The sequence below is a fragment of the Sebastes umbrosus genome, chromosome 15 (assembly GCF_015220745.1).
Source record: "Sebastes umbrosus isolate fSebUmb1 chromosome 15, fSebUmb1.pri, whole genome shotgun sequence".
NCBI classification, from domain to species: Eukaryota; Metazoa; Chordata; class Actinopteri; order Perciformes; family Sebastidae; genus Sebastes; species Sebastes umbrosus.
In genome coordinates this window covers 846,478-872,849 of record NC_051283.1, presented here as the reverse complement: position 1 = coordinate 872,849, position 26,372 = coordinate 846,478, and the positions used below count along the sequence as shown (strand labels likewise).

The 26,372-nt window shown below is 41.9% G+C and overlaps 1 protein-coding gene across 1 annotated transcript in view; it reads right to left on the bottom strand.

Moving 5' to 3' along the window:
* clcn1a (chloride channel, voltage-sensitive 1a) overlaps positions 1-26,084 on the bottom strand; it is a 51,129-nt gene extending 25,045 nt beyond the window's left edge. Inside the window, 12 exon segments of the mRNA XM_037794122.1 lie at positions 6,653-6,808; positions 9,417-9,501; positions 9,657-9,758; positions 10,024-10,108; positions 11,079-11,204; positions 11,439-11,517; positions 11,670-11,747; positions 12,620-12,753; positions 13,323-13,451; positions 14,901-15,032; positions 15,113-15,416; positions 25,921-26,084. Coding sequence (XP_037650050.1) covers positions 6,653-6,808; positions 9,417-9,501; positions 9,657-9,758; positions 10,024-10,108; positions 11,079-11,204; positions 11,439-11,517; positions 11,670-11,747; positions 12,620-12,753; positions 13,323-13,451; positions 14,901-15,032; positions 15,113-15,416; positions 25,921-25,971 — 1,461 coding nt within the window. The 5' untranslated portion in view covers positions 25,972-26,084.
* Between the last annotated feature and the right edge of the window lie 288 nt (positions 26,085-26,372).

Sequence of the window (26,372 nt, the reverse complement as noted above, 5' to 3'; positions counted from 1 at the left end):
CTGAGAGAGAGACACATACTGGACTTTCTCATTTTGATTTGAAGGGATTGGGCGGGCAACACTACATTACCATTTTAACAGTCCAGATTACCATTCTACACATCGTTTGTCATCATCGCTTGAGCACTTAATTACTGTGGTACAAGATAAAAACTCATTAGCACGTTTCTCACAGGGTGGCTGCTATCCTGATGGCAGAGAGGACTGCGCTCACACTCTTCTTCTCTCTTTAATCCTGGCAGTCAAACACAATCACACAGAGACACACAAAAACAGGCACACACTTTCATCAGTGTCACAAATCCTGAGATAGATGTGAGCAGAAACACTGAGACACAGTTAGCTCCACTGTTTGATAGAGAACAATGTGGAGAGAGAGTGAAGATAAAGAGAGGACATGTAGGTGCCTGTTTATGAGTGATAGAGGGAGACAGAGATGGAAGTAAAAACAGTTATAGACATAGTCTGACTGAAGAATGAAGGTATGAGCTCTGACTCATCTTTCTTAGTCAGTAAAAAATAACCCTATGACAGATAAAACTATCCAATAAAGAAGCTGCTAGTGGGGTTTTTTAAAAGCTGTATAAACTGTGTTGTCAAAGTTAATGTGATATTAACGTGTTCAAATAATTCTGCGTTAATGCTACTAATGTCTTTAACACATTAACGCAACTTGCAATTTCTAGGTTGTAGCTAGAGTGAAGATACTGGTATCATAGGAAACAAGAACACCTGATGAATCCATCGGTACCAACCATGTCATACTAGCTTGTCATGAAGGAGGTTAAATAACGCTCCAAACTTATGATACATTTTGGCAAGAAAAAACTGTCATGGCCATTTTCAAAGGGGTCCCTTGACCTCTGACCTCCAGATCAGTGAATGTAAATGGGTTCTATGGGTACCCACGAGTCTCCCCTTTACAAAGTCAATTGCCCTACTATGCACACTGACTCATCACATGGGCAAACACCTGTCACACAGTGTTACAATTAGCAATCAGAGCTTTAGCATAAAAGGGCAACAGGTGAGCTCTTCTGTTTTGGAGCAATGGATGCCAACATTGGAAACAGAGGCAGAGCCAGAGCCAGAGGAGTGAGAGTAAGAGGAGGAGGACAGGGAGGACGAGGACGAGGAAGGCCAAGGACCGTAATCTCTGATGAGATCCGAGCCACTTTGGTTGACCATGTGGTCAACCATGGTCTAACAATGAGGGAGGCTGGGCAAAGAGTACAGCCAAATTTGAGCAGGTACACTGTAGCATCCATCATCCGGACTTTCCGAAATGAGAATAGGTAAGACATCTACTCTCACTAGAAAATTGCAGTACTGCATATCAATACAGTACTCAATGAGTACAGTAGTACAGTATTGCCTGTGGACTGTTCTGTAGGACTGTAAAAATAAAGTATGTTTCAAGTATTTGGGAAATGTATTCCTACACAGTATTTACAGTATTTTACTATTTGTATTGCAGAACTGAAAGATTACCAACACAAGGTGGTCGGGAACGTCTTCTGTCTCCTGAACAGGAAACTGAAATCATGAACATGGTCCTAGAAAATAACGCCATAACATTACGGCAAATACAAAGAAAAATAATAGAAAACAATGAGATATTTCAAAATATTGATAGGGTAAGCTTATCAACACTGGACCGTGTCTTGCGCAGAAATAATCTGAGGATGAAGCAGGTCTACAGGGTGCCATTTGAACGCAATTCAGAAAGAGTCAAAGAATTGCGATATAACTATGTGCAAGTAAGTCCTATACAATCCCACAATTGATGCATACTCTCAACACTGCATAAATTATACATATTTCAGTATTGTAATCATAATGATTGTGCTTAATGATTGTGCTTCACAATAGTGACCACTCCATGTCTGTTTCAGAGTCCTTGAGCTAGAGGTGGCTGCAGTGGAGCACCAGTTCATCTTCATCGATGAGGTTGGATTCAACCTCACAAAAAGACGAACGAGGGGAAGGAATATCATCGGCCAGCGTGCCATTGTTGAAGTCCCTGGCCAGCGCGGAGGGAACATCACAATGTGTGCAGCGATTACCCACCATGGCGTCAACCATCACCATCCTACCCTTGGCCCCTACAACACTGCCCATCTGATCAGATTCCTGGACACCCTACACAACACACTCATTCCACCAGATCAGATAGACGGCCCAGAGCAGCTCAGGTACGTTGTCATTTGGGACAACGTAAGTTTCCACCGGGCTGCTCTGGTTCGTAACTGGTTCACTGCCCACCCACGCTTTTTAGTTGTTTATCTCCCTCCATATTCTCCATTCCTCAATCCTATTGAGGAATTCTTTTCTGCCTGGAGATGGAAAGTGTATGACCGAAATCCACAAACGCGTATACCCCTTCTCCAAGCTATGGAAGACGCATGTGGAGATATAGCAGTTGATGCTTTTCATGGCTGGATTCGACATGCTAAGCGATATTTCCCCCGCTGCTTGGCCAGGGAAAACATTGCTTGTGATGTGGATGAGATGCTGTGGCCAGACCGAAACAGAAGAGAGGATGCAGCATAGTTTTTTTTTTTTCGTTTTTTTACTGTAACTGTATACAGTAAATTCTTCTGTTGTTTTGTATGTAGACCACTGTATGTGCAACTTTGTGTTGGTTGGGATGTACACTGTGTACATTGTTTTTGTGGGGAAAATAAAATATATTTGTTACCGTGTATTTGTGTGTTCTGAGTATAAAAACAATATTCTAAAATATTTTACAACACACTTATGTATGTACTGTCTGTAGTAAGTGTAACACTGAACAAAAAAAAGGCCTAAGTCATTATGATGAATGGAGAAGGAGTGTTTTCCATTCATCATAGTGTTTTACATTGAGCACATCAGTGTTCAACTGGTTCTTATAAATGTCTATTCATATGTTGGTTTGTGTGTGTCATTTGAAAACAAAATACCATTTTGAGAAGAAATAACATTGTTTTGAATGTAAAGTTTCATTTTGCAGGAGAATTGAGGGGTTTTGCCCATTATGTGTGTGTTTTTTGATTTGTGTGTAGAGTTCTGAGAGTATGAGGCATGCTTTCAGAAAATGTGTGTAAACAATCGAGAAAAACTGTAACCTCCTTCACGACAAGCTAGTATGACATAGCTGGTACCGATGGATTCATCAGGTTTTATAGTTTCATATGATACCAATATCTTCACTCTAGCTTTAAAACCGCAAGTTATATATATAATATATATATATATATATATATATATATATTATATTGATGCATTAAAGAAATTAGTGGCGTTAAAACAAATTTGCGTTAACAATTTATTATCACGTTAACTTTGACAGCCAAAGTTTCACTACAATGAGCCTAACAAGCACTTCATTTGAAATTCGTAGGGTTTGTTTTGCAGGTGGATAGAAATACAGACAAACAAAGAGAGAAAGTCTAATCATGTGTGGGACAAAGGGAAATAGGGAAAGCATAAACACTGGGGGGAGAGAGGAAGATCCAGAGTGTGTGTTTGAGTATGTATTAAAGAAAGGCTGACAGCAGCAGAAGGCGACAGGAAAGCAGAAAAACACACCGTGTGTGTGTGTGTGTGTGTGTGTGCGTGCGTGCGTGCGTGCGTGCGTGCGTGCGTGCGTGCGTGCGTGCGTGCGTGCGTGCGTGCGTGCGTGCGTGTGTGCGTGTGTGTGTGTGTGTTGTGAGGAGTTTTACCAGCCAGCTGCTCTCAGTTTTGGTTGAATTAAGTTTCCACGACAGGGAGCCGCTCTGAGAAACACCATGACTAAACCAATGCAGTGTGTGACGCTGAGTGACAGGCTTTAATATCCTGTTGATAGGATCATTTATATGGCATTTCTGCCTAATTTCACTTTAGACACTGCAGAAAAACAAACTGAGGTTGACTCTAAAAAGGCAAATGGATTTTGACTTATTTTGGAAATCGAATGAGAGAGTGTGGATCTAGTTCAAATTATGGAGGACCATTTTAAAAAGACGTTTTTTCTACTAAATTCCCATTCGTCTAGTCAAAGTTAGAGTTAATTGACAGCAGGTTCTGGTGCTGGGAAGATGTAAGCTTTGGACTGGTTTGTCTCCAGTTAGAATCCAAAGAAAGGACAGTTCAATACCAACTCCTTAATGGTTTAACTTGGCAGAAACTCACAACGCCGACCAATACAACATGTTGGTCAGTTGCATAAGGTGGCTTCCATGTAGACTGAAAAGTTTGGTTTTGTATTTACTGAGAAAGTAATCTGCTTTCCCAGTTTCCCACTTCTTCACTGTTCTCTGCCTGAGCTCTTGAGAAGCTGCATATTTCCATCAAACAGGAGGCAGCAACAGCTTGGTGCTGTTTCCTGAAGCAGCCAACAGACTGGAGGCGGGTCAGGACGCAGAGGATTTAGAGACCAGACTTTGTCTGTCTGTGTTTTTCATTAATTACAACTCTTGAACTCGGAGGCTCTGGTCACTGATGAAGAACAATACTGGGGGTGGACAGACTGACAAACAGTATGAATGTTAGGAGGCTAAACACAAGGAGGGTTACCCTTTGACTTCTAAACAGCTTTGGTTCTTGGAGACGTGTGTTTGTGTCTTGATTACAATTCAAGTCAAACTGATAGCTTTGGTTTGGTGGTTACACTGCTATTTATCAGTGTTACAAGAACTAGATGACAACCTAACTGCATTAGTGTCAGAACCAGTGCTGAAGTTGTTGTTCACTCTTGCTTCATGGAATCATTTTAGAAAAGAAAGTCTACAGTATCAAGTACTCAAGTATGTCAAAATAACTAAAGTATGTATGGAAAGAGGAGATGGACATTGGTTTTTGGAGCAAACTCAGTCTTCCTTGTCTTGTTATACTGCATATCGAACTGCAGAGGTGGGGCCAAATCATTATTTGCAAGTCGCAAGTAAACCTCAAGTCTTTGCACTCAATTCCCAATTCAAGTCCCAAGTCCTAAACTTTGAGTTTTGAGTCCTAAACAAGTCATAATGTGCTTTTCACCAAATGTACAAATGGAATGCCAATTTAACAACAGAGTAACTGGTGCCAACTGGTGCTCAGCAACGTAACGTTAGTTCTTCATGGTTTTCTCCTGCAACTTGACTGGATGCTGTTGGATTGGTTCAAACAAAGTGGATCTGGGGAATTAAGTGTAAGATAATCAAATGCAAGTCCCTATAATCTTCTCCAAAAATAAAAAGTCCAGATTCCAACAAAAAACACCACTTTTTGGGGATTCAGCAATAAACAACAAAAGATAGAGATTGAGTTTGTTCAGTTCAGTAGTTTCCCCACCATGTATGAGGAAATCATCTACCCAAACAAATCAATAAGGGATCTCTCAAAAAGTAAATAAAGCCAACATCTCAGACGCTGTCAGAGTTACCTCTGGTACCGGGCAGTCGATCGTCTTCGTGCACACACTTTTTAAATAACATCCTTTTAAATTTTAATTTAAAGGTACTAAGTATTTTCAAGTCAAAAGCCTCAAGTCCAAAAGTCAAGTCATTGCTGCCAGTGTTGGTGCTATCTCTCTCTATTTGGGTCTGATGACATTTTAGTTTGGGTGTAATTATTCTCAGCTCTATTCTGATCCGGTCATCGAGTTCCTTTTGGATGAGGTCATCTACTCTGACATTGTCTGGATGTTAATGAAACCACTCATTTATTTGTATGGAAGGAAGCAGTTCCTGCACTTCGGATTGGACTTAAGAAATGGCTTTGGTCATTCCACTGATCATGTAGTTCCTGTGTAAGACCTTATGACTCCCATCAGCAGGCTGTCAGGTTATGCATCGTCATATCAGTTATTTGTGTGATCTTCTAGACTGGTCCTTGGTAGTTTTTGTAACCGATGCTACGAGCATCATCACACTGCTTGTTCTCTTTAACTCGATTTGTTCTTATGATGCTGTTTTGAAGATTCACATATAAATCTAAGATGATGCATGCTGCTTATTAGCATTGGTGTTGGTCTGTGTAGCTGCCTCGTTATTGTGATTTACTTGAAGTGTATTCAGGTTTATTCAGAGTGTGTAGTGATGATTGTCCCCCTGTGTGAACGCTGTGGGATTGTTTACCAACAGTTTCATCAACTTTCTGCTGATTCACAGTCAACCCAGCACCCACACCAGATCTGTGAACACGGCGATGCTAATAAAAACTGAGAGAGCAAGAAGTGGAACTCTCCAGGGTGTGTGTGTGTGTGTGTGTGTGTGTGTGTGCGTGTGCATGTGTAGCTGCTGTCAAGAAAACATAAGAATGCTAGAACTGCTGGCAGCTTGCCGGCCCTGTTGACCTTGGACAGGAAGAACAGGAGGAAGACAAACCCCCCCCCCCCCCCCCCCCCCCACACACACACACACAGAGAGACAGATGTCCCCATCACCAACACACAATATGAGTGGCCTGCAACAAATGTCCCTAATGAAGAAGAGGCGGATGATGACGAAAATGCTGACGTCAGGTAGAGCCAGTTACACACACACAACACGCACACGCACACACAGACACAGACACAGACACACACATACAGCCATACACACTCATGCATAATCCAAACACGCAGAGAAACAATGACACACACTTGAACTGCACACAAACACCTATCCAATCCAGCAAACACACACATTTCCCAGCAGCCACAGACCTTCATGAATAAGAAGAGCAGCAGGATGACGAAGACGCTGACATTAGGGTGCAGCCAGGCGGCGGAGCGGCCCAGACCGACCGGAGGAGGAGATCCTGAAATCTTTGTCCACGTAAAGTTGTCAAAAAGGGAGTTGATACACTCCCTTGGCATCAGCTGCAGAGGGGGGGGGAGGGAACAGAGGGAGGGTTGGGTGAGGGCAGGGAGTACGGAGGGAAGGTTAGGGTGAGAGCAAGAGGTGGAGGAGCGAACGAGGGTGGAGCAGAGAGTGGGAGAAATCAAAGAGAGATGGACAGAAAGGGCAAAAGGGAAGAGAAAACAAGAATGGTAAGAGAAATAGCAAAGAGGGAGTCGAGCTTAACAATGAGGATTTCCCGGGGCAACTAAAATGCCCTGTGGGGCTAGTAAATCTAGCAACTCACATGCCTGATCGGGGTAGTGGTAAAAACATATTAAAGGGGACCTATTGTGCTTTTGTAAGTTTTTGCTTGCCATCCACTGCGGTTGGCTTATCAATAGAGCGCTACTGCAATATTGCGGTTATTGCGACAGCCCTATTGGAAAGAGAAAGAAGGATGGGAAGAGAAAGGGATGAAAGAGGGAGTGAAAGGGTGACAGAAGGTGAAAAATGAGCGAGATGGAGATAGACTGAGTGGAAGGAAGAGAAGAAGAGAAGAGGGAGGGATATGAGAGGAAGAGTAGGGTGATGAAGATTGGGGAGAAGAAGTCAAAGACAGAAGGATAGAAAGAGTGAGGGAAGGCGAGCAAGAGAATAAGGATAGTGGGTAGAAGGAGAGATGCAGTTTAACGAGAGAGGAAAAGAGACAAGGAGGAACTGGATGAAAAAGGAGGACGAAAGAGAAAAGTGAAGAGTAAAGACATAAAAAGTGAAGGGAGGAAGAAAGTCAAGTGGGACAAACAGGCAGGAAGTCATCCAGAAATGTGGAAGCAGACGGGTACGGGTGGCCGTGTCCAATGACTCATTCTCTTTAGATGACTCATGAATGACTAATTCACTTCAACCATTTTGCACCACATTTGCATAGATGCCTTGGAATTTGCTCTCAGGCTCAAATTGCAGCACATCCCACATCTGCATAACGCCGCTGCGGGGGAAAAACTACACCGACGTCATTTCGATTTCTCTAATTCCTGCTCCAGCTCGGGTTGAATCGGGTCCAGGAATTCATCGTTCAGCGGGAGTGGAAACGTCGAGGATCTGCTCCGTGAAAGGCTGCTGCTGGCCTCCGTGGAGCTGGATGGAATAATAGGCTTTCCTGTGCCTTTTTGAAGTTGTGGGTTCACGTCTGGTTCACAACCCATGTAGCTTTTAATCTCCTCTCATTGTGCTGCTGCTTCTGTCACTCTGCACTGTGCTACCAAGTTGGAAGGATTTCATTCCCCAAAAGCTATATATAAACTTTCTAGGGGGGCAAAGAGTCTGTCAAATACAGATTTATTTTCTAAAGTGAAATTATTTAAATGTAGATATCACTTCACCTCCCTGCTGTGTGTTAAAACCATGCTGTGAGTTTGTTATTAAGGTGTGAGACACTTCTACAGTGAAGGTGTGAAAGACATGCACTGGAGGCACAAAAAAAAACATGTTACGGTGTTGCTGACTGACATATGCACACAGGTGGATACACATGCACCTACTACAGCATATAACACAAACACACACACACCTGGTTCACACTAACTGGTCTATTCTGAGCATCTGTGAAACACATGATTAGCCCTTAGCTCTGGGTGGGTGAGCTGATGATACTGTGCTTTCACCTTAAAACTCCTCACGGCATGTAGCTTCCACTCACGTAGAAACAGGGACACTGACATCACAGTAAGGCCACAGATGCACATTAATAAGCTGATGGTGTTCAGAATATTAAAGTATAGATTTTTGTTTGGTTCACGTTGAAGCAACAGAGTTTACAGCTCATATCTTGCATGTTAATCCCAATAATTAAAAACATCATCACACTTTATCTAACCTGCTGTCACACTATGTTAAACACCAAAAATAATGTGGCTTTAGGCTAAACTGTGCAGAAATAGATTTCTAGATTTGAACAACATAAATTCCTTTTCAGCTTCTTACACACTTAAAGGGTAACTTTGGTATTTTTCCACCTGGACCCTATTTTCCCATGGTTTTGTGTCTAAGGGCGTTTCAACAAGCAATAGTCTGTTTGGCTAGTCTGAATCAGAAAACCAGAGACATGTCCATGTGATGGAGCATCAGTAAAGGGAACACAGCAGGCTCATACTTATCAAGTCTACTGGTCTGTGATGATGGTTTATACCAAAGAGACAACAGATCTAAGAGATTGATGGATTTTGCTTTCTGATTATGATACATCATGGCTTGTAGATGGATATTGGACACCCCAACTTTGTTCTGTGTTCTTTTGAAGCAGGTGTACTTTGACATGAATTATCTGTGTGTAGTTGTGTTTTAAAACATGTAGATAAGTTACTGCTGTTTGCTTTTGTAGGGTGGCATTTACTGCGTTTTTTGTTCATCAGACCTCTGTAGCTGGCACAATCAGATTGACATGCCCTGCACTAAGGCTGCTTGATTATGGCAAAAATCATAATAACTATTATTTTGGTCAATATTGAGATCATGATTATTTAACACGATTCCCAAAAATCTTAATTGAAAATAAAATTTGATCAATCCCATTTCTTCCCAGCCCTACCCTGTATTCTCCCTGGTTTACACGAGTGAAAGGAAGGATAACAAGATGTGAGCTCTGACCTCTCCTGCCATGAACTGTCCAAACCCGGGTGGGAAGGTCAAGGTGGCGATGACCAGCGTTACCACAGCAGGAAAGATCAGCCGGCTGGGTGGGGAATAAAAAAACAAAAAAGTTTGTTAATGAAACAAACATTATTAACGATCTGTACTAATCAAAATCCTCAACGAAAACACAGAAAACACAAGGAACAAGAACCAAAACGTAATGAATAGATGCATATACGACGCACGCAGACTCACTGTTTGATGAGGAAGCGGGTCATAGCGTTGGGTCGTCTCATGAAGAGCACCACCTGTCTGTTGAGATAGACGAAGAACGCCCCCAAGAACCCACAGCAGATCCTGCAGAAACAAATCAACTTTACATTAGCCATCATCTATTCATTTGTAATACCTGTGTGTTCATGTGTCTCTCTTTCCTCCCCTGAGGGAAATGGTGAACTAGTAATTGGATTCTCCATGTTTTAAATGCTACATTTGCATAAAGTTTGACTTATTAGCATTTTCCATCTTGTCCATTATGAAGTTTGGACACACACCGTGCAGACACACACACACAAAGATGATGTCATATATACGTCTTTGTCTCAGTTTTCCTGTCGCTCACCCAATAATAGCGAAGGCTGGCAGCTCCTGCAGGTCAAAAGGGAAATCCATGCGAAAGTTAGTCCTGAACAGAGCAGTGATGGTTACTGGAAGATGAAGAGAAGGCAAACAGGGGAAATTTATACAATCACTTCTTAGTGATCAAGTACAGGATAGGTTCTAGTGATCCTTTGAGCATTTCAAAAATAGTATACTGTGGTAATAGTGTTACTGTGGGTCTGTTTGAAATTACATACTAACATACTATTCATACTATGTATGACGGAAAATTTAGTATGTAGTGCGCTTCAACTGCATTTTGTGTAAGCGAGAAATACCCGGATGTATACTAGATTAGCAAGAATTTCTGAGTATGAGACATGAGCTTACTGGACATACTCACCCGACCCAAAATGCATTGTGGTTCTTCATACTGTCCAATGGGAGACCGCTAGGCAGACACTTTAAAATAATTAACCATCAGATAAAATAATTACGAATGATGGCAAGTGATGTTAACGTACATTTAAGAGTAAAAGCGTGGGAGCTCACATACATAATGTACTGTAGAAACATATTTAACATTAAAACATTTAATCATTTTAATTTGCCTTGAAATAATACTGGAAAATATTAAATTGAGTGGAAGAGGTGATGCTGCTTTATTTGTGATGAACAATTTTCATACGATGGTAGCTCAGACCGGTAACACCTGACTGATACAGCGATGTGATGCAGAGAAGACGTGTTGTTTGAGTTTACTTAAATGTGAACAGTATGTAGTATGCAGTATGTTAGTATACAATTTCGAACACAGCCCAAGTCAAGTAAAAATTCTTAGAAGAAATTGTATTAACCTGAGACAGGCATAAAAATACTCATATCTTGGAAAATGCACAATGTGCCTACAGTACATACATGAAGTCAGTGTCACTAAAAAGATGAGTTTGCTTAGTGTTAATCATTGAAGTAAGGGCGCCCTCTAGTGCATGTTTGATGAAGAGAAAATTACAATATTGTCCAGTATCTCACACACCAATACAACATCTTCATAAACACTTTTTCTCCAATCAGTACCTGCGTCTTTGTTGAACACGGATAACACTCTGAATATGAAGGCGCTAAATGTAGCAGCAAAGTATCCTCTCCAGTAGTTTCTCACAGCAAAGTATGTGGATGTTACCTCTATACTGAAGAGCACACCTGGTGGAGAAAGAACCAGTAATCAGACAGACAGGAACTGAAAACAAGACAGATGAAGAAACATACAAACAACCTGATATTTACTGTAAAATGGCTAAATTTGTGGATATTTCAAGTTCTCCAAAACCCCAATTTCAATTTCCTGTGTCCATACAGTAGATGTGAAATGACTGAGTTCCCTATAAGTGAATGTGTGAGTGGGACACAGGACAGGAAAGAGAAAAGAGTGTGTACCTCCAAGTGGAGTACCAAAGCAGCAGCCCACCCCAACAGCACAGCCCACTGTCAGGATGTCTGTATAACAGTATGGATTCTACTGATCCAGAGAGGAGGAAGAGGAGAAAGGATCGAGACAATAGAAAGACAACATATAGATGAGGAATATCTCATACAGTATACATTTTTATGTAACAATCACACTTAAAAGTGGCCTGTAAATGAAAATGTTTCCTGACATCAGCTTACCTGATAAGCTCCAGAAAAGAAGGACATGAACCTGCTGAGAACTGCAGCACAGATACTGGCGATGTGAACAAACGGGCCCTGAGTGGAGGAGATGAACACAACAGCAAATGATGTTACATAGCAGTACATACAGTACAAGACCAAACACCACTCCACAGATGCTGTTGATGGTTAGATGAGGTGAAACATGTAGAAAGAGAGATCGCACCAGTGCGATGCGAAAATGCAGAAAATCTGTGTGTGAATTTTCCGCATGCCGACTATGCACACCGCGTTGTAGGGTTAATTTTTTGGCAATGAGGTCCAATGAGTTTCCTCCTAAATAGTGGCGTGTCCACTCCACACAACCAAAATCTGTCCAGACAGAGAATGTCTAAGGGGCTAACGTTAAAGTTAATACGTAAACTAATCGGACCCCAAATGTGATGCTAGAGCTAGCATTAACTGTTGTGGCGAGCCCCGTTCCATGACCAACATATAACGTTATTAAGTGCATATCAGCTACATTACCATCATCTTCTTATCCCAGCGGCTGGGCCATCTCAAGCCCATCGTTATTCCAAAACACCAATAGTCCGAGAAATGTTCCGTTGGACCGAAAAAAAAAAAGAAAGTCCAACAGTCCAGAAAACAAACGACCATTGTTCCGAAAACACGCACGCACAACGCACACTCTGTGCAACCAACAGACGTATGTGGCTAATCATTAAGCAGAAATATGGTTATCAGTTGGAAAAAAGGATTTCATTGGTCTAACATATATTAGGCGGAAATCCGCTGAAATCGAGGACTGTCAGAATATTTTTACCCCGCATGAATGTTCTGCAGGGGTCTGCAAGCATTCATAAGAACCCACAAGATATATATATTTTTAATTTCTGTGCAAAAACGTAAGTCCATGCTTGGTGTGAAACAGCTTTTAATCTGTGCAATAAATGTGGATCACTAACCTCTTTGCCTACGGGCATCCCGCTGCCCAGGGCAGCAGTCAGACCAATGACTTTAGCAACAAAGGCCCTGAGTGTTAAATATTCCTTTAGCACCACACCTCTCAGGATGGTCTTCAGCTCTGGGATGCCGGAACCTGGGACAGAAGGTGGAACAGAGGTTGTTTATGAGGGAAGGGGGGGGGAAAAGAGGTTTGAATTATATGGAAAAGTCCAGTTGGCGCTGGAGCGACTGCACATTAGCAGGCATGTAAAACACTGGACACCGATGCACAATTTAAAGCACTTCCATAACCTTAAATCTCTATCTTAGAGAAGCTACACCTTCCTGGTTTATTGATGGTTTTTCTGCATGAAATAGTGTCGTTTCCAGACCATTTGTTCTTGCTTTGCAGAGAAACAGCTTATGAGAAATCACCCCATGAGATAATGTGAAAAACATTCTTTTGTATTCTTGTGAAGCTGAGATAGGTAATCATGCACCCTGGAGGGCTTAGACTCCGCAGGCTTTCCAATCAAATGTCACAGCATCTGATTTCACTGATTAGCCGAGATGACTATTCCAATGTGTGATGTTGCAGACAGAATATTAAATGTATATTGTCTATTATGCGCTAATAATTCAGAGGTATTCTATCAGAAACTAAAGGCAGATGAGCAAAGAGAAGCATGAGAACACAGCTATGAGAAAGAAGGGCGTACAGACCGATAGCTTGAGGAGCAACCAGGTGACAGAAGAGGGAGGAGAACAGGATGAAGATCAGGGGATATGAAACCCAGGCCAGGTACTGCAGAGGGATGTTCCCCCTCAGCTCCCCATAAATCCATTTATAGGCTGGAAGAGGGAGAAAGGGAAGGAAGGAGAAAGAAACAGATAGGAGAGGTGGATGAAACAGGAGAAAAGGAAAAACAAAAAGAATGATGGATTGAGAAGCAGAGAGAAGGATGAATAGCAGGAGAAAGGGGTCGATAGAGAAAGAAAAGATAGAAGTAGAACAGGGAAGATAAGGAATGAAACAGGCATAAAAGATAATTCAGAGGGGAAGAGGCAAATATCGGATCTATTTTGCACCAGCTTTTCTTTACTTTAACGGATTCGAGGGCTGGGACGATATGATTATCCCACCGATTCGACACTCTCGCGATACTCGGGTGCTGAGTCGATATATTGCCATTCTACGAGTATTGCGATTCCATATTACGATTTATTGCGATTTGTCTTAACTTTTTTAACACTAGACCATGGGAAAAAGTTGAATCTTACACTTCTAGGGACTTTTACTTTGGAAAATCTCTAAACTGAAACAGTAAAAATGTTTGATTTTCAGCATGTATGTAGTCAGAGATGTCATGAAGTCAAATAGATCAGTCATTGTCAGGAATTATGGAGCAATGGGTTATTTAAGCACTGCAAGCATTCCGAAATGTTGCTATTTCAAAGGACAAATATGGGACTTTTACTTCGGACTATTTCTAAATTGACACAGTAAAAATGTTTGATTTTGTGTCTGTATGTAGTCAGAGATGTCCTGAAATCAAATATATCAGTCTTTGTCAGGAATTATATATTGCATTTTTTTCCAGTAACCCAAAAGTCATTACCCTCACAAAGTAGTGGTCTTTTTTTAATTCATAAAGGACATGAAATGTTTAATATTTTTCTTCTGAACATAATCCAATTAATCTTATTTCCTGATGTGAATTTCAGACGTAGTCCCACGTGTCTTCTTCCTCTAACTTCTCCAAGGTGGTCTCTAGCTCTCCCGTCAGCTCCGTTCTCTTTATCCATCCATGGTCAGCTCCATCGGGGCCGTTTGAATGCGTTTAACATAAATGTCAGTATATGGGTGCTCTACAGTTGTAGCGTCGGGCCATTTGACCACGGAGATGAGAGCGACGGCCGGCTCAACCGCCACGTTACCGCGATACATTATCGCTTCCTGTCCGTGACAGAGTTAGCATGCAGCTTTAGCTCTGCTCTGTCTAGCTCTGCTTTTCCTGTCAATGTGTGAAACCCAAAGTGTTTCCATCCTTTACTGGATGTGTAGTGTTTACCACGCTGGATTTAACATGTGAGGGTGCAGGTCGTATCCACGCTGACTCTCCAACGTTTTAGACTTTTTCGCTTTGTTTTTGTTGAAATGGATATGATGTCATGTTACTGAGACTACAACAATAAAAGCGGTAACTTCCTTATACCTCCGCATACACTCAGATGAAGCTATTATATCGATTCAGGTAAAAATCGATAACAAAATTGTAAAAGAAAAAGAAAAAGTCCTACCTTGCAGGCTCTTTGCGCTGGCATAGTCCATTGTCCAGCTGACCAGTGCCATTGTGATGCCCAGCAGAACGAGGAAGATCCAGTCTTCTCCTAACCTGGTCACAAGGAATTGCTGCACCCGTGCTATGCAGTCTGACAAAACACCACAATGAAGGAGTAATAAAGAATATGTCTATTCACTTTCTTTTGAATCCTTCTTCAGGATTGCTCACCTCTACACTTGGAGTAGGAGCGTTTCTTCCTGGTAGAGGACGTGAGGTCGGGTTCAGCAGTTTGCTCATCTTGCTCGTCACCCTCTGCTTCCATGTTGGACTGACGCCTGTTCCTCTGTCTGCTGTGATAGCCGTGCTGATGTCGGCTGTGGTATCCATTTTGACCGTGGCTACGCCGGCCATGTCGTGTCCTGCCATGGCTGCGGGGATGGTTGCCATGTTTCTTGATCTGTCTCTCTGTCAGCAGGCGTGTGGCCTCCCGTCTGCCAGAGCCTCCTTGGTTCTCTTGGTACTCCCCATAGAGCTGTCAATCAATCAGTTAACCAATCCATTAATCAATCAATCAGTACAGAAGAGAACACATCATAGAAACATTCATTCATTAGACATAAACATGTGCAGGTAGTTCCTGAGAAAGTGAGAATGTAGAGTGTGATAGTACTCTCCTTTTGGCACCCTGGCAGAGAAGAGTCCATTTTAAAAATAGACAGGACCACGTGCTGACCCAAACAGATCCAATGGAAGCGGAAACATGGGCTCTGCCTCTAGATTTATCGCCTCTGGACAGACTGCATGAAAACTGCCTGGGACATCTGGGGAAGAGATCAGTTCTCACCTATCTCTACCTCTCTCTACCCCTCTCTCTCTCTAGCACAAATATCTCTTTCAGTAGGAGATGCCCTCTTGCATTTGTATCATCCTTTTCTTCAAACACAACATATCTCACACACTTCCAACATAAGCTGCTCTATATAGTACTGCATATGCCTTCATTTTCTGAGACATTATAATAACTCCTTTCTGTAGTTCACCATCATAACAATCTTCTAAATGTCTCTTATCTCTTCCAATCAGATTACAGTATGCAGGTAAGAACGTGCACTTCAACTTTCTTGGTGCTCAGATGGCCGAGTGTGACTGATGGGTGTTCTGTGTTCATTCTTACTGTAGTACAGTATATTCATACCTGGGACCTGCCCAGTGCTTCTACTGGGAACTGCTGTGCAGGTTTTGTTGGTGTAGTTTAGGCAATCTCATGCAAAGTGTACAGTCCTCTTGACAACTACAGTAACATGAAACAATACTATGTAGGGACACCGGAGGTCATTAAAGTCATAAAGGTTCAAATTTGATGCTAATGAATTTTATAGAGATGCCCTGATTGCAATTTTCTTGGCAGATTCTAATTTTCTTTCTAAGAACTTTAATTGACAGCGAGGCTCCAGACCAGCATTTTTTACCACTGTCCCAAAGAATTATTTCAACGGTCCCAAAGACGTTATGTAGTTGTTACTTTTTTATCGTCATCTATAGTTGTTATTTGCAGAAAAACACACAATTCAAATGATTAGGAAATAACTGACTGCCTTTTTATTTAAATATTTGCTTTGATTAAAAAAAAATCTTGGCATTAGTAGTTTTAATTATATATTATTAGCTACATAGAGCTAGTGTTAGGAAACAGGTCATAATTCCCTCTCTATTATCTAGTTTATATTGCTGTGAAAACTTCTCCTTCAAACAACAATGATTTGAACACATCATGATAGAGTTATAATTTACCTTTGCCCAATACTCTGAATATAGCTTGAACGCATCATAATGCAAGTCAATGCAACCTCTGTTAAAGTTCGCCGTTAGCTCCGTTATAAGCAGGCCTGAGCTAGGGAGAGAACCTGTACTGTCGGCGACGAGCCGATCACTGCCATTATGAGATTGTTCCTCCATGGCTTATTTTGGACTTGCAGTTGTGACAAATTACAGCTTTAGGTCTTCTTCACTCACAGTGAAGATCTTCCACAGCTAGGACATTTTTGTGTGTGAGACGTTACCGTCTGTGCTGCTGTGTGCCGATGTAAAACCATCACGTAGAGTAAAACCATCACGCATAGTAAAACCATCAAGCAGAGTGAAACCATCACGCAGAGTAAAACCATCACGCAGAGTGAAACCATCACGCAGAGTAAAACCATCACACAGAGTAAAACCATCAAGCAGAGTGAAACCATCACGCAGAGTAAAACCATCACGCAGAGTGAAACCATCACACAGAGTAAAACCATCACGCAGAGTAAAACCATCACGCAGAGGCGGCACATGTGTGTAAAAAAATAAAATCAATAAAAATCAATATGAGACTGATTGGCCGGTCACGGCCGGTTAGCTGGAAACCGTCCGGTTTCGATCAGCAGCTGATCGATTGATGCATCTGTAAAATTTTATAGATATTCAACAAATATAGAAAGATATAGATTGTAATTATGTGGCAGCTCTACTTTTGTCAGCGCAGAACCTTCAGTAATTTTCCTCATTCTTACGACTCACAATCACAATTAATCACAAGTATTTATGTATATACATTACTGAGGCATTGTCTAATATTCCAGCAGTGTATATTAGACCAAGGCTCATGTATATTCTTAGTAAATCAACAGCAGACAATAGAACTCCAGGAATACAACTGACAGGCTGATGAGTTGCGTCTGGTGCTGACACATTGGACGTCGGTGCAGTAGCCTTTCAACAGCTTCTAATTTAGCAGGTTCATGGACAGACAGATTGATGGATGGATGGATTAACATGCACACACATGTTCATAAGGTGGCGGTGATGCTGTGTGAGCAGAGATGCCATTCAACGCACAGGGAAACTTGAGCTGCATGATACACAATATGCTGTAACTGAATGCCAACACACAACAAACACTTAAACAATAGAAGCCACAGATGTCTTGATTGGGTAGGCGGTCGGGTTGGGCCATCGTTTCTATTTTCATATCGTCCAATGGTGGTTACTCGGGATCGTCTATCACCAGGGGGCGGTGGAGATGGAGGGTTGGGGGGAGTCATAGCACGCCAGTGAAATGCAAACATGGACGACTGAGTCTAAAGTGTAAAAAAAAAACATAATATCTTGGTATTTGGGGATATTGTTGACCAAGATTTGAAATAATCGAGCCTTTACGCTTTCTGCCAGCAATACAGTTAAAGTTAAAGGGACTATTTGTAACTTTCAGAAATGCTTGTTAACAGCGACACCTATGGCCGTGAAATCAATGAAAGTCAGCTTTGGGCTCGCATTTGTGCTCACTCTAAATAGACATGAACGAGCATTGCTCAACACAGTGAGGCGACACACGTCAGCTAAAAGCACAATATCACTCTATATTTCAGCTGCTTGGCAGTAATGTTAGCTGACCAGACAAAGGTCTCTCCATGAATCAATGCTGATCCTAGTGTTGGCTTTTCCTGCCTCAGTGCAGGCTGAGGCAGCGGGGCTCTGCAGCGAGTTGTCGTCTCGTCTCCGCCCGCAGCCGGAGTGAACAGGAAGACACCGGCACCCGGTCGGTAACGAGACAACAACGTTTCTCTCTGCGGAGCTCCGTCACTTCACAAGACACGGGAAACCTCTGTTGGTCTGGAGGAGCTGCAGCAGTTATTTCTGCACAAACGTCCACTGTACATTCACTCGATATTCTCAGAGCTACTAACTCTTCTGCAGTGTGGAGTGAGCACGCATTCACGTCTAGAGGTGGAGCGAGCTGAGTGAGAACGCGCACAGTGTCTGAGTGAAGGCGAGCAGGCAGAGGAGCAGAGGCAGCGGCTACACGCGAACGCGCATATACATAATAAACGTGCGTGTCTGTGCTTGGTGCGACAATATCAAAGCATCATCTTCCATTTAACATTATTATCTTATCTTTAATATCACAACCCAAATCATATCCACAACGTTAGCTACTCTTATGAAGTGCAAAGCAACGCTTTGGTGAGCAGGCACATGGAGAACGGAGATGAGGGGTGTCAGATCCATGGAAAAGAGATGGCAAACTGGTTTGTTATTAAGGATTTAAAATCCAGAGCACATCTAGTGCCTGCACACGGCGTCAACGTGGCGATGGCTGAGCCGGTGGCTCGTGGCTCATGGTGCTAACAGCGCTAACAACAGCAACAGTGCTGACAGAGCTAATAGTGTTTACCAGTGTTGAGGGTGAACATGAGGATGGGCGCTATGCTTCAATGACGACAGCTGTAACAGCCGTATGAGAGCAGTGCAGAGCGGCGGCCATTAGTTAGCCAGTGGGGCATGCTCACATGTAGTAACATGTACTAAAAGGCATGTGCAGCCGGACCGGCTATGTAAACAAAGCACAGAGAAGCTCAGATTACAACAATACAATAATAATGCTCTGGATATCGTGTAGAGAACCTTTAATATCGGCGAAGGAAAAACAATCGTCGATCATCCCTTCAATTGTGGACCTATGATCTGATCGCCAATCAGCACAAGCCTAGTAGGCGGTGCTTATGTGTTCAATGTTAAATGTAACAGCCAACATCACGTACGTATACTGTTAGTAGAACAAGTATTTTTTAAATAAAATGCACAAGACCCTTCAAAAAAGATGCTCCGCCTCCATGCATTCTAAGAAGGGAGGATTTCCTCATCATATATGATTCCTGCACGGGCATTACACACACAGAGTGCACACAAATGCACTTGAAAGGGGACACCTATCACCTTACCATAATGTAACGCCTGACAGATACATGATACACTGTCAACATCACACCTTGAGTAACCACACCACACTGATTCTTCTTTACACTCAAGAAACTGCTTCATTCACACAGAAATGTCTTTCTTGGCAGCACCTGTATAACAAACATCCACAGAAGAAGCATACAGGCTCCTCATACTAACACAACTAGGCCTACTCTACTGCTCTTTCTGTCAGTAGATGCTTTTAGGGCTGTCTTTTCTGGAAATTAGAACTACAGTTGCAATTTGGAGAAAAAAAATCATAACTTAAGCATGTTGGCTGACCAGATATTATTAATAGCCACTATGAAGGAAGTGGCAACATAATACTTCATTTAATAATTGAATAATGTCTATTTGATTTGGTTGAGACACCCAAGTTGCATGTTTGGAAATGAAATCAGCTGCTATGCAGCCCAGCACAGGAGGACCTCCAACATGGAGTCTGTTATGTTGTCAGAAATCCATCCTTACCACACTCTTCCTCCTTTACCTCATTCCACCTCACCTTCCTGTTTTCTCTCCTGAACAGTGAAACTCTACCCTGCACTAATCACTTACTTGCCTCCTTGCTTCGTTGCCCCCTACTCTCTGCCGGTGAAACACTACTCTGGGCTAAATTTAGTACCGGTGTGATCCAATATTCCTCATTACACTTCCCACACCTCTCTCCCACCAGCAGTGTACCTTTCAATGTCTCATCATATTCCTCAGTTACTCCAATGTCTCTCTCTCACTCTCCGTCCTTCCAGCTGTCTTTTAGTCCCTCAAAGACATAGAGAAGAAACTACTCCAAAACAGCTGCGTTTCCCAAAATTCCACCAATTTTTAGTTATAGTTTCTGATTGACATACTACACAGCATAGACATACTAATGTCTAGTGCCTAGTGGAGGGTCAGGTACAGCGCAATGCCCCATGGAAGGATTCAGTGCCTTGCTCATTGACCCTTCTACAGTCTTAGCTGGGTATTGTTTGACATTTTCAATAGTGCCAAATCTAGGAGATTTTTGTGGTTTGAGGTGTTTTTCAATACTATCCTTTATAAATATATAATAAAACATGTTTCCCTCAAAACCAAGGCAAAACCTCTTTAATGTTAAAGTCATACAAGTCATATAATCATTTTGCCTACATAAAATAGTCTAAACTTCTCTGATCAGAGAATATGTAAATAAGATAATGCATCTAAACATGTTCGATGCCAGCTTTCCGTACTTGACAATGTTAATACTTTTTGGTACCCACCAAAAATATTACTGAGGTTTGATATCCAGCCCTGGTCAAAAGATTTTGGATAATAACGGATTGAACTGAGATTGTCCAGGTAATAGTTGTTGTGCTGATGTCATCACCTTTTGAAAACTGCTGAAATCAGTAAACATGTATGTAAACCAACCTGGACACATGCTTTATAGGAAGCAAGGTAATTATTAATTAATTATTTTATGCACATTTTCAACTTGTGCCAAGAAAAAAAAATGCAGAATTTTTTTTTTTTTTTAAAATCTGAATATTGACGAAAGAGTTGTTACACTTGGCTGAGGTGGAACAGTGGTATTAATAAAAGCAAATGCAAAAAAGTGATTTGGAAAGAATAAATCATGATGTACATGAAGCATGGGTCTTAAATGTCCATTGAAGCTTCCACTCCACTAAATACACTAAAAACTGCGCGGATGAATACATTAGATCTCTGTGGAGTGATGAGGAGGCTGTAACCTTCCTCAGATAAATACATGAAACAAACAGAAATGCCATGATCCCATCATGTTTTCTATATTGTTTTTCACCATTTGAGGTCTGCTGCGGTTTGACTTCACCCTATTCTTTTGTAATGCTTTAATGGAACCCCAACAGCTGAATTATTAATGCCAACAGTTTTTATTTCCAACAACTCTTAATATTTTGCATAACAGTGGAGGATGGAAACGCATGTTCATTTGTATTTTTGTTTGCAGATTATCTGGAAATTTAGTTAAAATGTGCGCTACATTTGGATGGAGATATGACTATAGTAAAAGCTGCAGGTCATACGTCATCCTCCAAGCTTGCGCAGGCGCACTCATGTTTGCATCTGAGCGGCAGCAAGCCGATAAATCTGTTTATCAGTTTGTCAGTTTGTCTTTCTAGTTAGTTAGCTAGTTAGGTGTAGTTAGCTAGCCCAACTTGTTGCATCAGCTAACTGAGGGTTGTGATTTTATTTCTTAGTTTCCTCCACCTTACTTTAGTGTGTTTACTTTCACAAAGGCATTTGTGTGTGCCAAGAACAGGTGCAATCAACGCAGTGGATCACACAATATCCCACCAGCAGAATTAACAACAGGTCCGGACGACAGAGAGGGCAGAACTTTCAGCTCAAGAGGAAACAAGAGAAAAGTCCCGTTAGCGAAATAAACAAATAAAGGAATGTCAGTGCAGCCCGGTGCAGTGTCGGTGCTGGGAGCTGGGAGCTGGGAGCTGAGGTGAGATAAGATAATAAAACGGCGAACATCAGCAACATGTCTATCTGTCCTCCGGTGCGCTGTGGCCGGCGTGCTGCGATTGCGGCTCCTCGGCGCAGCAGCAGCCAGACGGCCGCCTCGCCAGGAGGAGACGGTGAAGAAGAAAGCGAGTGAGAGAGAGTCGGTGTGTTGCGCTAATTCTTCTCTCATTTGTGGTCTGATAGGAACAGTAAATTCATCTAAACTAGGTTGAAAAAACGAAGCAATCTGGTTGCAATGGTAATGAATTACATCTGACTATTAACCACACCCCCATTCTCTGTTTGAGAAAGAACATTAACTAAAAAAGAGGAAGTAACACTGGCTGGCCTTTATATCATCTTACTTCTGATAGTAAGTTAGTTCAAATCGACAAGGGAAAAAAACAATCGTCGATCAACTCTTCAATCGTCGATAAATGATCCAATCGGCACACACTAGCAGGCACCTGACCATGCAGGCTTTAAACATGATCACAAGAGTTTTGACCTGGATTCTGAATTTGATGGGAAGCCAGTGTAAAGAAGTCATAGAAGAAACCTACCTCCATGCAGAGCTACATATTTCCAGCTGAATGGGAGTGCATGCTGTTATAAGCTGTCATCTGAAGTCAAACCTAATGCATATGAAGGTCTTCTAAAATAGAGAAGGGTTTAACGCCATACATTCTCTACATGACTGTACTCCCCCGTCACAAGCCCTGTCTTTGTAGCAGTACAGGGAGTTATTATTATTATCATTATGACTTATGTATTGTGTTTTCTTAATTTTAGTTAAAAGGACCATTAACTAGGAAATCATTAGAACACAAACACACAAGTACACAAAGATAAACACACAATGCACTCAAAATGACATCTAAATGAGTGACATGGCACTTGTGTTTATAGCCCTGCTCCCATGGGTGACAGTGTAAACATAAGGGTTACCCTAGCCCGCATGGCCTTCAAAAGTGCACTCGCACACATACACAGGTTAAATGACTTTGTACTTCCTGGACTCCCCGTAGGCATAGGGTTTCAACAACCATTAAATTCTATAGGTCACGATGATCACCAGCTCTCACATACCAGCCAATCAACACTGCAGAGGCTCTCCAGTGGTATGCACTAGTCTTCAAGGATTCTGCAGTGGAATACACCTTTATTTCAACTCAACTAGCAAACTCCCAGTGAAACAACAAATGTTCAAAATGTCAGTCCAAGCTGAGTCGATAAACTGTTTTGTTACCCTTTTTGTGTTTGATGTGTAGCATGCTGCTGTTTTGCATTTTTGAAAAATTCTGTGCTGTGCAGAGCAGCGCTCCAAATAAACGATGTCCTGTTGTGCTGGGGACAGTAAAGACAGCCCTGGGATACAAAGACACAGTGTCTGGGATCATTCTGGGACAGTAGAGGAAACTTCAAACAATGGAAGGTGGTCGCGCACATTCAAAACCATAGTAGGCTGGTGCTGGGCCAGTAGAAGACAGTTATGAAAAATGTAGAAGAAGGTCCGCACAATGTAGCTCCCTTTAAATGCAATTTATTGGCACGTTAGTTAGTGATGTTTGGAGCATAAGCTCTTCTTCAGATATAATAAATCTACAGAGACGCCATCTCATAAAGTATGACAGCCATGGGCTTGATGCTTTTCATATGAGCTGAGAGGTACTTACCTATATTATTAATTGATAAAATGTTGTATATGAAATAGTGTATATATTATTGAATATTACGTATATATGTGTTTGTTTCTTAATATACATGTAACATTACATTTGATTATATGTGGGATACTTGGGTCACTGGCAGTATCTTGTGACTATCATGTGATAAAGACAGTAGAGAAACTTGCATCATGGTTGTGTACTTTAGAGAGTGAAGCTACGGGATAGTGAGACAAAAAGAAAAGATGAGCCATGTTAAAGTTGTAAAAGCTGCCGGAGAATACTCATGTCCATAAACTTTGGTAGATGCAAAGTTTGACCCACGGGTAATGGACATATTGCAACCTGCAGAAGGTATACCTCTGTGTGTATTATTGTACTCCATCAAGATGTAGTGTGTTAAAGTCAGATGCTAATCATGGTTAGCACATTAGCACGCTAGTGATATTAGCATCTATTTGATGTAGTAGCAGCTACTGTGTGTTTAAAGCACATACAAAGGTGGGCATTAGAAGTAAAGGAGCCTTGGGGTGATTAAAGTGAGTGAAAAAACGGTCTCGTACACTAGACAGAGAGGAGCAGAAGAACAGCTGTCATTATGCGTGACCATTACGGACGGCTGTGAATATAGAGCTCCCATAGCATTAATTCAATCACATGCACATGTAAACCATCATCGTGGTGATATCTCAGTCATCATAATTAAACGTCAGAAGGATGATGAATGATTGATTTGAGCTCATATTTAAAACAGACTTTACAAATGGCTTCACAACTCTCAATAAATGGAAAGATTATTGATGCTACTTTAATGTACTATAGGATATGTTCAAAGTGTGTGTATGTCATTTCCATCGCTGTATACCGGTGTATATCAGAAACAGGTTTGCATTTTTGCACTAAAGTTTGCAGTGATCCATCTATTGATCAAACAATAAACAAGAAATAGTAACTCAACCAACGACTAAACGAATAATGAAAACTGACTGTGCCAAACACCTATGATGATTTCAATCTTTTATTCAGATAGGCCTCTAGTGCAGGGAACAACTGGCACTACTTCCATGGCGGAGCAAAGTGAGTCAATGAAGTGATGCAAGTTAACCTGCATGGTTTATAATAAATAGTTTTATAATAAAACTATATTCATTGTTTATAATGAAAAAATGCTTCAATTTGGGACATTGGTTGTTAAGTCTGGGACAGTTGCAAGTAGAATTCAGGACAGTTGTGGGACACTGAATAAAAAAGGTTAATTTGGAGTGCTGCACCAGGAGACCCTGTTTAATGTAAACTGTGTACTCACAACATTGCCTTACATCCTACAAATGTTTCCTAAACAACTGTGAGAACACTCAGGGTTCTAGAACAGAACATCCCAAGCCATGATGATAATCCTCCGATGTTCTGAGACACCCTTCATGCTGCCTTGTCCCCAAAACATACATGTAACTACATGAATAGTGAAGATTAGCACCGCTGCAAATGCAGGATCGGGTTTCCCTTTTTTGGAACACACATGGACGAGCACGCAACACACACAAATGAACACACAATCGCAGATGTACACAGACGGAAGGACACATATAATGTACACACAACATATTAACATACTACATATCACAAAAGTAATTCCTAGACGTGTTAAGACCAACCAGGGCTTAAGAAACGAGGCGCAGAAAGGGTAGCAAACAGGTGGCCGGCCGGGACAGAAGGAAACAGCAAAGCAGCGACAAAGTGCGTGTATCTGTGCACGTGTATTAATGCATGCCAAGATCAGGGGTGAAGGAGGTGCACAGTGTGTCTATGCACCTGTTGCGTGACCCTGGTTGTTATACATCAGCTAATTGGTCTTCACCATGTCTAGAACTCACACACATACACACACACAAAAGAGTGGCTCATACACAACAAGTTAGACGGGCTCCAGCCATGCACATGTAGTTTCAGTGCCAATACAGGTGCGTCATATAAGAATGACACGAGTGATTCAGGGACAGAGACTGTGGACACACAACACAGAGACATAAGCGTGACAAGGATAGGCTTACGTAGAGATAAACACATGGACACAGAGAGACAGAAAGAGCCACAGAGAGAGAGAAGGAACAAGAGGAACGAGAGAGTGACACTGACCAGAGTTTGCTTGTATCTCAGAGCCTTCCTTTCCGACGCATCTGCGGCCATTGACACACTGTCACTGGCCCAAAAATAAACCCACCCGCTCCACCGTCTGTCTCAGCATTACCAGGACCGTCGCTGGACACCCAGCCAGGGAGACTCGCACACACACACACACACACACACTGCATTGCCACACAGTAATAGACATACACAAGCATGGACCCCCACACAAACACACACACACAACACACACACACACACACACACACACACACACACACATATTCAGACATGGTGTAAACTAGCTCCAGCCAGGGTTACCCCCCATGCGCCAAGCTAACTGCCAAGCTCAGACAAGGTGGGCACCCCTGTGAAGTTAAGTCAGCAGTGAACAAGAAGGACTAAATGTCAGAAAATTCAAAGAGATTCAAAGTTATGAACCAAATACTTATTGCTCAACATCT